The sequence below is a fragment of the Erpetoichthys calabaricus genome, chromosome 5, assembly GCF_900747795.2.
Source record: "Erpetoichthys calabaricus chromosome 5, fErpCal1.3, whole genome shotgun sequence".
NCBI lineage: Eukaryota > Metazoa > Chordata > Cladistia > Polypteriformes > Polypteridae > Erpetoichthys > Erpetoichthys calabaricus.
In genome coordinates, this window is record NC_041398.2 from 167,427,141 (window position 1) to 167,443,231 (window position 16,091).

Here is a 16,091-nt window from a genome sequence, read left to right on the forward strand (position 1 = left end):
GTACAGATCTCTAAGTGATTTAATTCAGGATGTTTTCCAGACATTAAAAACTGTGTATGTTTGAGAGGGTGGAGAAAGGTGGTTATTGTGCAGAAGTGCCACAGATAAAAGCTTCTCTATCTTAAAATACTTCCTACATTGGTTCCATATTCTGAATGAGTGAAGCACTATTGGGTTGTTAGTGTATTGGTGATGACTTGTACTTACTGGGGTACAAAGCAAGGAATATACAGAAGTACTGCAGGATTTTATTTCTATTGCGGACCAAGCCTGTGTCTGTTCACCTTTTTGTGTCAATGTCCAGGTTTTTATAGCTTGTATAGTGGCCGCACAGTAATAAAATTGAAAGTTAGGTAAAACCATGCCACCTTCTTCCTTAGGTCATTGTAGGGTCGCCTGTTTGGATACGTGGATGTTTTCAATTCCAAATAAATGAGGTTATGGTTGAATCTAATTTCTTAAAAAATAATTTATTAAAGTATATTGGATTGTTATGAAATAGAAAAAGAACCTTAGGAAGGATATTCATCTTGACAATGTTAATTCTTCCAGCTAAAGTGAGATGAAAGGTAGATCATCTATGCAAGTCTTGCTTAATTTTTTCCATGCAGACAGCGAAATTCTATTGATAAAGAGCTTTATGTTTACCCCTAGGAATTTAAACTGATCTGCTATGATAAAAGAAGGTGTCCAATCTAATTTTGTGTGTTGGAGAGTTCACTGGAAAGAGCACACTTTTGTTCAAATTAATTCTGAGACCAGAAATCTTTTGAAATTCTTTAAGTGCTGTTAAGACTGCAGGCACAGTATTTTGTGGATCACATATATACAGTACCATATCATCTGCATATAGAGAAATTTCCTGTTCAAGTCCTTCTCTGATAATCCCCTTTATCTCATAAGTATTTTCGACAGTGAGCAGCCAGTGGCTCAGTGGCGATTGCAAACAGCAGTGGTGACAAGGAACATCCTTGACTAGTACCCCGTTCTAGTTAGAAGTAGTCTGAATTAATGTTGTTAATACTGAAGCCTCTGGACAGGTATATAGTAGTTTGATCTTAGCACAGATGTTCGGGCCAAACTTAAATTTCTCCAATATGATAACAAGGTAGTATGCTTTTTCTGTATCTAATGATAATAATATATCCGGGATGTTTGACTGTGTGGTTGAATATGTCACATTAAACAGGCGTCGAACATTGGAAGCTAAGTGTCTGCCTTTAATAAATCAGTTTGGTCTTGTGATATTACCAAAGGAAGTACTTTCTCAATCCTTCTAGCTAGGACTTTAGAAAATACCTTTACTTCGTTATTCAAAAGTGACATTGGTCTGTATGATGCACATTGTAATAAGTCCTTATTTTGCATAGGAAAGACTGTAATTAGAGCTTGACAAAAAGTTTGAGGTAGAATTGTATTGTCTCTAACTTCTATAAATGTTGCTAATAAAAGGGGAGCTAGCTTAACTGACAATTTTTTTATAAAATTTGGCAGGGTAGCCATCAGGGCCGGCTGTTTTCCCACTCTGAAGTGAGTTTATAGCATCTAGTAATTCTGATATTGCCAGAGGTTTATCCAATTCCTCTGCACTGAGAGTATCTAGTTGTGGTATCTGTAAAGCATCCAGAAATGCATTAGGTTGTGTCTTGTCTTCTTTAAGCTCAATAGAATATAAGGACTTATAGTAGTCTATAAATGTGTGCATTTTTTTATGATCAATAATTTTGTCTCCATTTGTGTTGGTAATTGCTGGGATTGCATTGTGAGCTTCCTGCTTGTGGATTTGTTGAGCTAAAATCTTATTAGCTTTCTCTTCATTTTCACAGTAATGATGTCTTGATTTAAAAATGAGTTTTTCTGTTTCTTTAGTTGTCAAGAGGTTGAGTTCTGAATGCAGAGCCTGTCTTTTCCCAAGTGCTTCATTTGGACACCTGGATGTTCTTGATCTATTCTGGAAATTTCACTAATTACCTTCTTGGTTTCCAATTTATTTTTGTCGGTAAGATATGAGATAATCTGTTCTCTTAAGAAATTCTTCAGTTTCCCAGAGTATTCCTGCGGAAACTTCTGAGGATGTATTTGAGTCTAAAAAAATTGATTTTCAGTTTTCTAAAAGGCACACAAAGCAATGGTTACACACATAAATCAGCATAAAATACTTATTTATGACAAATGTCACTCTGTTTTATGTTCCATGAGCCACTACAGTATGTCAATTCACTGACTCACTCCATAAGAATCATCATCCATAAGCTGAAAGGCATGATCTGTAAAAAAACAGATTGATGTAGATAGATAGATAGATAGATAGATAGATAGATAGATAGATAGATAGATAGATAGATAGATAGATAGATAGATAGATAGATAGATAGATAGATAGATAGATAGATAGATAGATAGATAGATAGATAGATAGATACTTTATTAATCCCGATGGGAAATTCACATTCTTCAGCAGCAGCATACTGATACAATAAATAATATTAAATTAAAGAATGATAATAATACAGGTGAAAAAAACAGACAATAAATAAAGTCCCTATCATCTACATTGGGTGCGTAGATATTCAAAATCACTTTACAGTTAAATAATTTACCTATGACAATCACATATCTCCCTTCAGGATCAGATACTACATCTGTTACTACAAATGTTATTGTTCTATGTACAAGAATTCCCACACCTCTAGTTTTCTTTGTAAAGCTGAAACGGAATATTTGGCCAGTCCAGTTTCTGTGCAGCAAAAAACTGATCCTTGCTTAATAAGTGGGTCTCCTGTAAAAATACTATTTTGGCGTTTAGACCTGTTAGGTAACAGAATACTTTCTTTCTCTTTAATTTGTGATTCAGCCCATTAACATTCCAGCTCACTGTTTGTTCATGAAGATCTTGCTTTTGAGCTTTTGCTGTCATTTTGTAGTCTTAACATAAAATAAGACAGCTTTGACCTTAATTTCCCGTTTTCCCAGGAGTTATTGCCATGAAACCTAATGTTGCATTGGCACTTATAATTATCTATATTGTGACGGACGGCTGGGTTCCATGCCCGGCCGGGATGCCCCTACTGTGTATGTTCCGGGGGAGCAGCAATGGACTGTTCAATACCTTCCCCGGGACGCTGGGTGGCAGCCTCCCTGGCGGCCAATGTTACCCCAACCTGGCGTGTGGCTCCGTGGGAGATGGAGTCCTCCACAGCCTGGTTGGGGGCTCGGATGGCCGCCAGGGGGAGCTGCATGGAGTCAGCAGCCCAGCTGGTCAGATCTTCAGCCCCACCCGGAAGGGCAATTAGGGTCAGGTGATCAAGCACCTGGAATGCTTCCGGGTGGGATATAAAAAGGGCCAGCCACCACCACTCGAGAGAGCCAGAGTCGGGAGGAGGAGGACTAAGCCTGAGGAGGAGTGGTGGTGCCAGAAGGAGTATTGTGATATTGTGAGTGTTCTGGGACTGTGTTGGGCCTATGGGACACGGGGAAGGCGTGCCCCACGGCTGAAGAAAAATAAAAGAGTGTGCTTTATTTAAGTACGTGCCTCTGTCTGAGTCTGTGCCGGGTCGGGCGCTATATAGCGCCGTTCACAATATATATAATTCACTAAGTCCATGGCAAGCAAGACACACGCAAGACATGACAAGCAAGACGCACGCAAGACAGAGCCACGCCCGCCAACTCACAGAGCCCCGCACGGCAACTCTAACACTCCTCCCATGTCCATTACCTTCACACATTGTTTTCCTTTTATTTCTGATCCCGTTCAACAACTATATGGCAACATCGACTTCTCAACTGTGACTCTGGAACAACTCAGTACGCGAGCTATATTAAGCGTCACCAACGAAGACTCGCTACACCGTAATGAACAAGTACTGAAACTTATCCCTACCGACGAAGTAACTTTCACCAGCATTGCCTCCATCGTCACAGACGATCCCGCAGATCAAGTTTCATTCCCCGAAGAATTTCTTAACAGTCTTACTCCCACTTGTATGCCTCCGCATAAACTCAAAATTAAAATAGGTTCAGTCGTCATGCTTCTCAGAAACTGTCCATGGCAAGCAAGATGCACAGAAGACAGCGCCACACCCGGCAACTCACAGAGCCCCATCCACCAACAATAATTCACTATGCAGACTTATTTTGTTAAATTGGAAGAATCCTAACTCTCCTCTGATAAGTCAGTGGGAAACCTTATATTATTTGAAATTGGAAAAAATCTAATTCTCAGTTAGAGGATCTGCACAGAATTTTTTCAAAACCTGGCAGGATCTAATCAATATTATTTTAGAATAAGAGAAATAACTATTACCGCATTTATTTTCCTTCTTCTTTTTATTTACCTATATATATTTCTTCCTTTCTTTTGTTTATTGTTGCCTTATTAAAAAGCTCTAAGCATTCTCCTTTGGCTAAGCTCTCCTTCTCAGGGGTGGGGTTTGATTTGTCTTCAATTTTTTTTTATTTTTCTTTTTGTTATAAATTGATCTATTTGTATGGAATGATTACAATAAAATTAATAAATAAAATTAAAAATAAATAAATAAATAAATAATTCACTAAGCAGTCATGTGCGCTGATGATTTCCGCACGTGTTCAGTCTCTCCCTGTACATTCCCTGTGGAGCGAGCCAGAGAGAAAGAGAGAGAGACACACATACACAGGTACGCGAGAGAGACACACACACACACAGGTGCGTGAGAGAGACACACACATACAGGCGCACGAGAGAGACACACACACACACAGGCACGCGAGAGAGAGACACATACACACAGGCGCACGAGAGAGACACACACACAGGCGCGCGAGAGAGAGACACACACGCGAGAGAGAGGGGGCTGGACGCATAAGGCAGAGAAGGCAGTTAAAGAATGCACCGGGCTTGATTTTGTTTTCACTTCTGTTTACAGCGATCGGTTCGTAGCGTGCATTGTTGCAATGTTACTTTTCTTGGTGGTTTATTACATTACAGATGTTTCAAATGTTCATTTTTTTCCCTGTGCTTAAAACTCATTAAAAAAGTGTTTCTCAACTGTGACTCCGGAACAACTCAGTACGCGAGCTATATTAAGCGTCACCAACGAAGACTCGCTACACCTTAATGAACAAGTACTGAAACTTATCCCTACCGACAAAGTAACTTTCACCAGCGTTGCCTCCATCGTCACAGACGATCCCACAGATCAAGTTTCATTCCCCTAAGAATTTCCTAACAGTCTTACTCCCACTGGCATGCCTCCGCATAAACTCAAAATTAATATAGGTTCAGTCGTCATTCTTCTCAGAAACCTCATACCAGCAAGAAGTCTCTGTGATGGCACTAGATGGACTGTTACCAGCATTCACCGCAATGTATTGGAGTGTAAAACTATCGAAGCTCCTATCTCACAAACTGTCCTTATTCCTCGGATATCCCTGACCCCATCAGATTCAAATTTGCCTTTTACTTTTACACGCAGACAATTTCCTGTTAGATTGGCCTTTGCAATGACAATTAATAAGGCACAGGGACAAACTTTCAAAACAATATGCCTGTATCTGCCAAACCCAGTTTTCAGTCACGGACAATTGTATGTTGCTCTCTCCAGAGTTCCATCTTTTCATTCACTCACAGTTGTATCATCAAACCCACCCCATTTGGACAACTGTGTCGTTCAGGAAGTGTTTACCCATCAATAAATAATTATGCAGTGTATGCTACGCCACGGGTTGGCTAGTAAGGATTAAAAGAATAGTTCAGAAATAGTTTGCTCTCTTTCTCTTCCCCCCAGTCCCCCCGCCCTCCCATTTTGCCTCCCAACAAGAGGCTAGACCACACTTCACAAAGTCCCAGTCCTCTGACATACCTAGAGACAGAGCATGTCCAAAACAAATCAAGCCCCCCTGCAGCGGCGTATAAGGATCAAAATAGAGATATCTGTTGACAATACAGTCTAAATACTATAAGCATAAAATATAATCTTAAACAGGCTTGACAGATTAAAACCAGTGAATGATGTTAAACAGCAGCCCTGTATATGTATAGTAAGCCCTAATGCAATAAACCAAGTGTATCATGTTTAAAATATATATATATATATATATATTATATATATATATATATATATATATATATATATACATATTAATAAAAGGCAAAGCCCTCACTGACTCACTGACTGACTGACTGACTGACTCACTCACTCACTCACTCACTCACTCATCACTAATTCTCCAACTTCCCGTGTAGGTGGAAGGCTAAAATTTGGCAGGCTGATTCCTTACAGCTTACTTACAAAAGTTAGGCAGGTTTCATTTCGAAATTCAACGCGTAATGGTCATAACTGGAACCTCTTTTTTGACAATATACTGTAATGGACGGCAGCTCGATGGCCGTGGGAGGCGGAGTTGAGTGTCACGTCATCACGCCTCCCACGTAATCACGTGAAAAGACTGTGAACGCAGTAGGGAGAAATGAAGGAAGAGCCGCAAACAGGGAAGAACAAAAAATTCATTAAACAATTGAGAAGGGAGCGAAACAATAAGAAGCGAGCGAGTGAAGCATATACAAGCATCTTCATAAGGGAAACAAAGCACGGTGTTAAACGTAAGTTTAAATTAAGTTTATTGAAACGCTCCCGTTGCGGATTGCAATAACATATTCGCGAAATAAAAGAACGCAGTAGGGAGAAATGAAGGAAGAGCCGCAAACAGGGAAGAACAAAAAATTCATTAAACAATTGAGAAGGGAGCGAAACAATAAGAAGCGAGCGAGTGAAGCATACAAGCATGTTCATAAGGGAAACAAAGCACGGTGTAAAACGTAAGTCTGAATTAAGTTTATAGAAACGCTCCCGCTGCGGATTGCAATAATATATTCGCGAGATAAAAGTTTAATGAGAAGACACGAGGTAAAAACGAACCACACGCCGTAGCGCAACGTTAGGGGCAACAGTTTCAACCATTCAATGATCTGCTTCTCGCAACTGAAAGACGGCACATGGCGGATGTTAGCCGACTTGCTGACCGCAACGTTAGGGGCTTCAACTCTGGCGCTGACGATAGAGATTCGATTCCCGAGAGGGGATGCAGTGAGTGTGTATGCCTGATGAGCCCAGAATTAGGGAGAAACACGTGTCGCATACTCTTTGCATTATTTGAAAGTAAACTATTAAAACCATTCTATGATCAGCTTCTGGGAACAGAAAGAGGGCACGTGGCGGATGTAAGGTGACTTCCTGACCAACCACAAGCGTAACCTGGCAGGTAACCACCCATACAGTCAGATTGTGATTCAGAAAACAAATGCCATGAATGTAATTACCACGATCTACATACTGTCAAATAAACGAAACACACGGCGTAGCGCGACAGCTGTGAAAAGCGAGGTTCACAAAAAAACAGATCCTTAACAAATTGTTATTGGTATATTTTCGATCCGTTTAAAAAGGTTTTATTTTCTTCTTAAAAAATTAAAAGCAGTACTTCGCCGCAACGAAGCGCGAGAATTTGGCTATATATATCTGCTTCTCGCAATTAAAAGAGGGCACGTGGCGGATTTTAGACGACTTCATGACCAAACATAAGTGTTACCTGCCAGGTAGGGTTACCACTATTAATACAAAAAAATAAGGGACGCATACTGAAGCGGGTGCCACATCCCAGTGCCAACACTTTGCAGACTCTACTTAAAAGACCCGCCCTCCTCACTGGACAGTTAAAAAGACCAATCAAACTAACGATGACATCAAGTATTACCCAATCAAAAGTAGGAAAGGAGGCATCTTCATAAAATGCGTGTGGGATGATTTGCATGAGACGCTGCTTTAAAAAAAATGATAAAAAAAATATGGGACAAATCCCGTCCCGTATTGATTCAAAAAAAAATTTCATTCTCAAATACGGGACGATTCCGTATTTTAAAGGACGGGTGGCAACCCTACAGTGCCAGGTAACCACCCATACAATCAGATTGTGATTCAGACTAGGAATGTAATGAATGTAATTACCCCGATCTACATACAAGGCGAAAGTCTTGCAACAATCAAAGATGATGGTTTGGGATAAGTACACCATGGAACATAAAAGAGCTTATGAAGCCTTGAACCGAAAAAAGCAAGATCTCAGAGATCGTAAAAAAAAAAATAGGAGGTAATGTCATTTTACTCGCTGTAGATTTTAGTCAAACATTACCAGTTATTCCACGAGGGAGACCAGCAGATGAACTCAACGCGTGTTTAAAATCCATGCTTCTCCCATGCTCGGTTATATGTCGCGTGTTCTCGGGTAGGTGCACCAAAAAATGTATACATTTAAGCATGTAATGGGCAAACAAAAAATGAGGTATACCCGAAGGCACTGCAGTAGTACTTAATGTAACTTTACTTCTTAAATGTTAATGTTTTACTGTTTAATAATTTATACGCTTCTTATATGTTGTTCAAATTCTTTCATCAAAATACCAGTGACTGCGCAATGCACGATAACGTGGAGTGAATACACCATACGCATCCGCCCACGGCCGCCCTGGTGTGCGCTGATTGGAGTTGATTCTACAATAAAATAAAATAAAGATAAAAAGAGTAATACAATCATCACCCATAAAGCGGATAGTAGATGTGACGTACTATATGTGTACCAGATTTCAAGTCAATAGGTGAAACGGTTTGCGAGCTACAGGTGATTTAAAATCCTGGACAGACAAACGAATAGCCACGGTAGCAAATTACAGAAGAAGATTTTACTGTTTAATAATTTATATTTATATGAAATGTGCTTCTTATATATTACTTCATATTCTCATATGATAATGATGTTAATGTTGTTTTTATTTATTTCTATGTTATTGAAACTGCGTGTATGTGTGTATATGTATGTATGTATATATATATATATACACATATATATGTATACACACACACATATATATATATATATATATATATACATATACACACATACACATATTATATATATATATATATATATATATATATACACATATATATGTATACACACATACATGCAGTTTCAATAACATAGAAATCAATATAAACAACATTAACATCATTATCATATGAGAATATATATATATGTATGTGTATATGTGTATGTATATATATATATATATATATATATATATATTACTAGCAAAATACCCGCGCTTCGCAGCGGAGAAGTAGTGTGTTAAAGAGGTTATGTAAACATATATATACATAAACATATATACTTATATACATATCTACATATACACATATCTACATATATACATATTTATATATATATATATATATATATATATATATATATACATATAGACATCCACATATATATACATATATCAACATATATACACACACACATACATACATACACACATATATATATATATATAGCAAAATACCCGCGCTTCGCAGCAGAGAAGTAGTGTGTTAAAGAGGTTATGTAACCATATATATACATAAACATATATATATATACACATATCTACATATACACATATCTACATATACATATATATACATATACAAATTTACATATCTACATATATATATATATATATATATATATATATATATATATATATATATATATATATATATATATATATATATATATATACATACATACATTCACATGTATATATACATATCTACTTATTGGCTCCTGTATTTAGGATATAGCGGGTTGGATAATGGATGGATGGACATCTGTATGCATAGCCCTATTTGCCCGTTTTCGTTTTTTTTCTTTCTTCAGTAATTTTTCAGTAAACCCGGAGCTTGTCAATTCAAATCCTGGTACTGACACCACTGTGTGACCCTGAGGAAGTCACTTCACCTGCCTGTGCTGCAAAAAAGAAAAGTAATGTAAGAAATTGTACCTCAGATGTTGCAAGTTGCTGGAATAAAGGCATAAGTAAAATAGATAAATATGTATTATACACATAGGAACTATTAATTTATTTTCAGTTAAGTCATCTGCAGCAAACTTTTATAAATGAGGGTTTCTCCTTTTTAGATAGTGCAAACTGTTTCTTCTTCATTGACGTTTTCTCTTGGAGAGCTTTTTTCATTTCATTGAAAATTAAAGCAGCAGCTGCCAAAATATGTAGCTTTCTTATTAATTTTTCAACATTGTGTAAAATAAATTTATAAAGTAACATAAAAGGTTTAAATACTGGTTATCCTTTTACACTAAAATATTACTAAAGAGAAACAAAAAAAGTAAAATGGATATGTTCTTTTTCTTTAAGGAGATTAAATATTACTGAAGAAAGGAAAAAAAAAATAAAACAGCCAAATGGGGCTATGCATACGAACTTAAAAGGTTTAAATAAAACAGAAATATATATTTTATTTTTACTTGCTTAACTTGTGGAGGGTGTATCCTGTAGCAAAGCCCTAACTTTTTTCGTGAAAGCCCGTTTCAGTCAATAAGTCTTAAAAAAAGGTGTAAAGATATTGACAATAAGCTAAGCAAACCCAGGAAGACATGGAATCGTTTAAATCAAGTATCATTACATCTTCCTTTCTTCAAGAGAAGTAAGGCAGTACTTATAAGCTTACATATTTATATATAGACATACATACATATATATATATATATATATATATATATATATATATATATATCTATATCCGAAGCCGTGCAAGCACACTCTTGAGAATGCAACGTATAGTTGTACAGAAGAAAAGCAATCTTGCCTCAAATGAATGGCAACCTTTTGTAGGTCTATGAACTTAATTTAAACTTTAGGTTTACACTGTGCTTTCTTTCTGAAGTACCTGCACTCATGAATATGTCTGTATGTGTCAGTCGGTCAAATCCACGCGCTTCGCACCGACGAAGTACCGCTTTTAAATTTTTATTAAGAAGAAAAGAAAACCTTTTTAAATTGAGGGAAAATATACTAATAACAGTTTGTTAAGGATCTGTTTTTTTGTGAAGCTGCCTTCACTCGAGTGATCACTTCGAGCTGACTTGTTGGCCAACTATAAGCGTTACCTGGTAGGTAACCACCCATACAATCAGATTGTGAATCACACTACGAATGCCGTGAATGTAATTACCCCGATCTACATGTTGTCAAATAAACGAACCACACGCCGTGGCGCAATTTTAGGGGCTTCGCCTGTAGCGCTGACATCCGAGGTTCGATTCCCGTAAGGGAGTGAAGTGAGTGGCTGGTTACCTACCAGGTAACGCTTATGGTTGGCCAGCAAGTCAGGTAACATCAGCCACGGTGCCTTCAGTTGTGAGAAGCAGATCATAGAATGGTTGAAAATAGTTTACTGTCAAATAATGCAAAGAGTACGCGACACGTCTTTCCCCCTTATTCTTGGCTCATCAGGCGTACACACTCACTGCACTCGCTTACGGTAATCGAACCTCGGACGTCAGCGCTAGAGGGGCTTCGAAGCGGTGAAGTATTGCTTTTAAATTTTAATTAAGAAGAAAAGAAAAACATTTTAAATTAAGTCTTGAAAAGAGGTGTAAAGATATTGACAATAAGCTACGCAAACCCACCAAGAAATGCAATCGTTTAAATCAAGGCGCGAGTCGAAAAACACCATCCCATAATATTAGTTAACGATTAACACATTTCTATATGTATTGTAAGCATACAATACAACTGATAATATGTTGCGCTTATTTATCTGGTGTACCGACATTTTTGCGCGTTTAACGTCTGAAATCTAACGTGGTTTGTGCCCTTCAGAATGAAAACAGTTTGCATTTACCTTTTTAATAAAAGGCGAGCTTTTAAGCCTGAGAAATCACCCCGTAAATGCACACATTTAATTGCACATGTGTTAATATGTATGCTTACACAGTATTAAATGACACTCAAAAATTAACATCATTTACCTTTGTTCCCACGTTTGACTCGTCCTGTAAATCTCTTCCTTGTTTTTAGTTCACGTGATTACGTAGGAGGCGTGATGACGCGATACGTAACTCCGCCTCCTCCATTAGAGTATATGGACAAAAAACAGGTTCCAGTTATGACCATTACGCGTAGAATTTCGAAATGAAACCTGCCTAACTTTTGTAAGTAAGCTGTAAGGAATGAGCCTGCCAAATTTCAGCCTTCCACCTACACAGGAAGTTCGAGAATTAGTGATGAGTCAGTCAGTCAGTCAGTGAGTCAGTGAGGGCTTTGCCTTTTATTAATATGTATAGATATATATGACAGCAACACTCATAACAATGACAACACAATTACATTGACAATCATGTTACGTTATTTTTAAAATGTTTCCTTTACTTTTTCATAACCTCTTTAACACACTACTTCTCCGCTGCAAAGCGCGGGTATTTTGCTAGTATATATATATATATATATATATATATATATATATTTATATATATATATATATATATATATATATATATATATATATATATATATATATATATATGTGTGTGTGTGTGTGTGTATATACGCATGTAACTGTAATCAAAACATAAAACATAAACAAAAAGTGACCGAGAAGTAAATAGGATGTATAATAATGGTACCAGTATCATTGCAGGCAGATCAAACAAACGGTAAGATCTTCTTTGAATGTGACCAATGATCGTATTTCAAAAAATTGTCCTGATCAGTTATTGTAGCTCTTTTTCTGCTTCCTCCGTAGAAGTAAAAACTTATAGCTTGCTTTGAATGTCCACTTTCAGTTTGGCAGGATACAAGAGGATGTATCTGATCTCGGCTTTCCGTAAGCACTGTTTAAATGTTGTAAAATGCGGCACATTTAGCTGCTGTTGAGGGTGAGAAATCCGGGAAAATATGAATGTGGTTATTTTCAAATATAATCTCTTGTTTCTGTCCGAGAAGTAAGTAAGTAGCATTATATGAAGTTTAAACTGGAATTTTTCAAAACGCATGATGAGAGTTCTAGGTTTAGAGGGATTTGATCCCTGTATGCAGTAAGCTGCTGCTATCTCGTTGTCTGCTTTGAAGTCCTCTCCAATTATTCTAGAGAATAGTTCAGCTACGAATTTCACTGGATTTGGACTTTCACAATTCTCAGGGAGACATTCAATTCTAATATTATTCATTCTGCATCCATCTTCCAGTGCAGCAAGCCTTTCTCCAAGTGCTTTGCATTCAAAATTTGAAGCCGTTGCTTTTCTGTCAGCGGTAGATCCCAGTTGTTCAGCTGTTTCAGTACAAGTCGTGAGTGTTTGGTTAACGTCTTCCAAATGCTGTGAGTTTACTCTCAAACTTAGATGCATTCTCCTGTATTTGTTCCTCAATTTTTTTCTAGCATCCCTTTAAAGGCAGCTTCAAAGCGATTATTTACACGTTTTTCTTGGTCTTTAATATCCTGAAGCTGCTTTTCTTTTGTCTTGTGTATGTCCTTTATTTCTTTCCTTATATCATTTATTTCTTTCTTTATATCATTTATTTCTTTCTTTATATCATTTATTTCTTTCATTATGTCTTTCTTTAAATCATTCCTGAGCTCTTTTATGTCTTGAGCAGTGGCCATTGCAGCAATCATTACCTTCAGCTCGGACAGCTCGTTTCGGTCTTCCCCGTACGCCGCCAATGAAGTTGATGATTCCGGCTCACGAGGAGTGGTTGACAACGCGGAAGGTAAGGCCATTTTCAGTTTCAATGGATCTTCTGGAATCGACGACCTATCCTGGCCCGATTCGCTAATACAATTGCTGCCACTTTTGTTCTCGACTGGTGATGATGCAGTAGTGTCTGGTCCCAGGAAATATGTATTTTCGCCTATCTGTTCCAGGTCAGTTTCTGAAAGGCTGTACCTTGAACTTGAACTTGGGCTTGATACTTGTTTAGGCTTGGATGGAGCTTTAGCTGTCTTTACCGTATTTTTCTGAACCCTATTTCTGCCGGTCATGTTAATATATGCTTGGATATACTGTAATCGAGCCTCCTCGGGTTAAGTAAATACAGGATACCTCAGGATGAAAAAAAAAGAGAAAAAATAACACCGCTGCTAACAGAGTTCTGCTTCAGACATCCATCTCCCATACCGGACCAAAGTAGTTTCATCTTAATATACTCATCAATATTAGATAAATACTGTAGATCAGTCACACCTGGTACTGATCTCATTAAAGCTCTGAACAAACATTTTCTCAAGTTCCATGGGGCCTTGGGCCTAAAACATTCCATTGGGAAGACCAAGGTTAACAATTATATTTTCACCACCAATTAATTGTTTCTCCTTGAAGGCACCTCTTAATATACAACTGTATAAATAAACACATAAAAGAAAAACAATTTAACTGTGATTCTCTGAGATTTGTAAGTCATCTTGGATAACAGGATCAGTTAGCTAAATACATAAATAAAGATAGATCGATAGAGAGACACAAAAAAACTGCAAAGACATAAGGCATTGTTTGACTTACTTTTCTGTAGAATTCGGAAATCTGGAGAGTCCAGGATTTCTTCTCCCTGTCTAAACCACTGTACTTGCAATGGCGGGGTCCCTTTAACTCTACATTCTAAGACGACAACTTGGCCCTCAGATGCTGTCACATTTTGTAGTGGCTGAATCAGAGTCAACCATAAGAATGTGAATAAAAAGAAAGACATTACATTAAATTTATTTACTGCAATGTATGCCATTTGAAACTCATAAATACTGTAAATACCCTTTTCATTTTAAACTTTTTGGTAAATATTTTAAGGCATAACATGAGATTACATTCAATTTAGGGTCCCACATGGATACAACCTATCCAGTATTTTACATTTCATTATAAAAATATATGCTTAATTTACCAAGGGCCTAAATCAGTTATCAAACATAAAAAGAATATGTTTTCTTATTTAAATTCAAATGACCCAGTGTATCTATAATCATAATATATTACTGGAAAATAAGTGCTGAAATTTTCCTTAAAAATAGTTATGGTAGGTCCTATGCACAAGAAAACTCATTTTACCTAAATTTATTGATTAAAAAATGCACACATTATAAATGGGATCAATTTTGATGAATATAATAATGTACATTTCATTTATATTTGCAGTTTTAAAGCACAGAAAGAAATGTTAATTTTTAACTGGAATATTTTCACTGACTTCCAATTTAAAATGAACTATATTGCCTTAGAATAACAATAACACACTATCCATCCATTTTCCAACCCGCTGAATCCGAACACAGGGTCACGGGGGTCTGCTGGAGCCAATCCCAGCCAACACAGGGCACAAGGCAGGAACCAATCCCGGGCAGGGTGCCAACCCACCACAAGACACACACATCAAGCACACACTAGGGCCAATTTAGAATCGCCAATCTACCTAACCTGCATGTCTTTGTACTGTGGGAGGAAACCAGAGCGCCCGGAGGAAACCCACGTAGACAACATGCAAACTCCACGCAGGGAGGACCCGGGAAGCGAACCCAGGTCTCCTAACTGCGAGGCAGTAGTGCTACCTACTGCGCCACTGAACACACTAACAGTAGACAATTATTATCAAAAGGATATTCTAAAACAGAAGCTTAGAAAATTCAGTCCTATGAATCTCTGTGGCTGGGTTATGCTTCCTCATTTGTTATAACTAAAAGAAAAAATCCTGCATTCCACTGAGGGCAAGAAAGAGGAAACACCTTCAGAATTGAATGATTTTGCTACCAGTCTCATCAAATGGCCTCCCCCTGAGTGGCTCGAGCAGCATAACTTGTGTAATTAAGAATGGACTACATAAATGAGTAGCAACTAAAATTTTTACAAATGATGATAAATCATTTCTTGTGTCTTAAACTTCTGACATCCTGAACTGAATGAATGAATGAATGAATGAATGAATGAATTAATTAATTAATTAATCTCACATTGTAACTGCAACTGCCAAACACCAGCAAATATGACTGACTGCTGGTGGAGTCACAAAATATGTGCCAGCTGTATTATTCTTTATGAAATAAATACTCCTTGTGGCAGAAAAACATATATTTTTTTTAGTATTTAGCATCTGGTGTTTCTGAGCTTATTAAGCCCTTGCAACATTTTACTGTGAAATTAAGTGTAAGATTTAGATAAACAGAAGTAATTTTGCAGATAGATATTAGAACAGATATTAATACTTATCTCAACAGTTCAGTTATAATACTGAA

General features: G+C 37.2%; 1 protein-coding gene across 5 annotated transcripts in view; it reads right to left on the reverse strand.

The window, feature by feature from the left end:
- The window catches only part of palld (palladin, cytoskeletal associated protein), a 481,585-nt gene that overhangs the window by 195,513 nt on the left and 269,981 nt on the right, over positions 1-16,091 (reverse strand). For all 5 annotated transcript variants that reach the window (XM_051927636.1, XM_051927635.1, XM_051927637.1 and 2 more), the window contains one exon: positions 14,374-14,515. In XM_051927636.1, the coding sequence (XP_051783596.1) occupies positions 14,374-14,515 (142 nt within the window). The remainder of the gene's footprint in view (positions 1-14,373; positions 14,516-16,091) is intronic.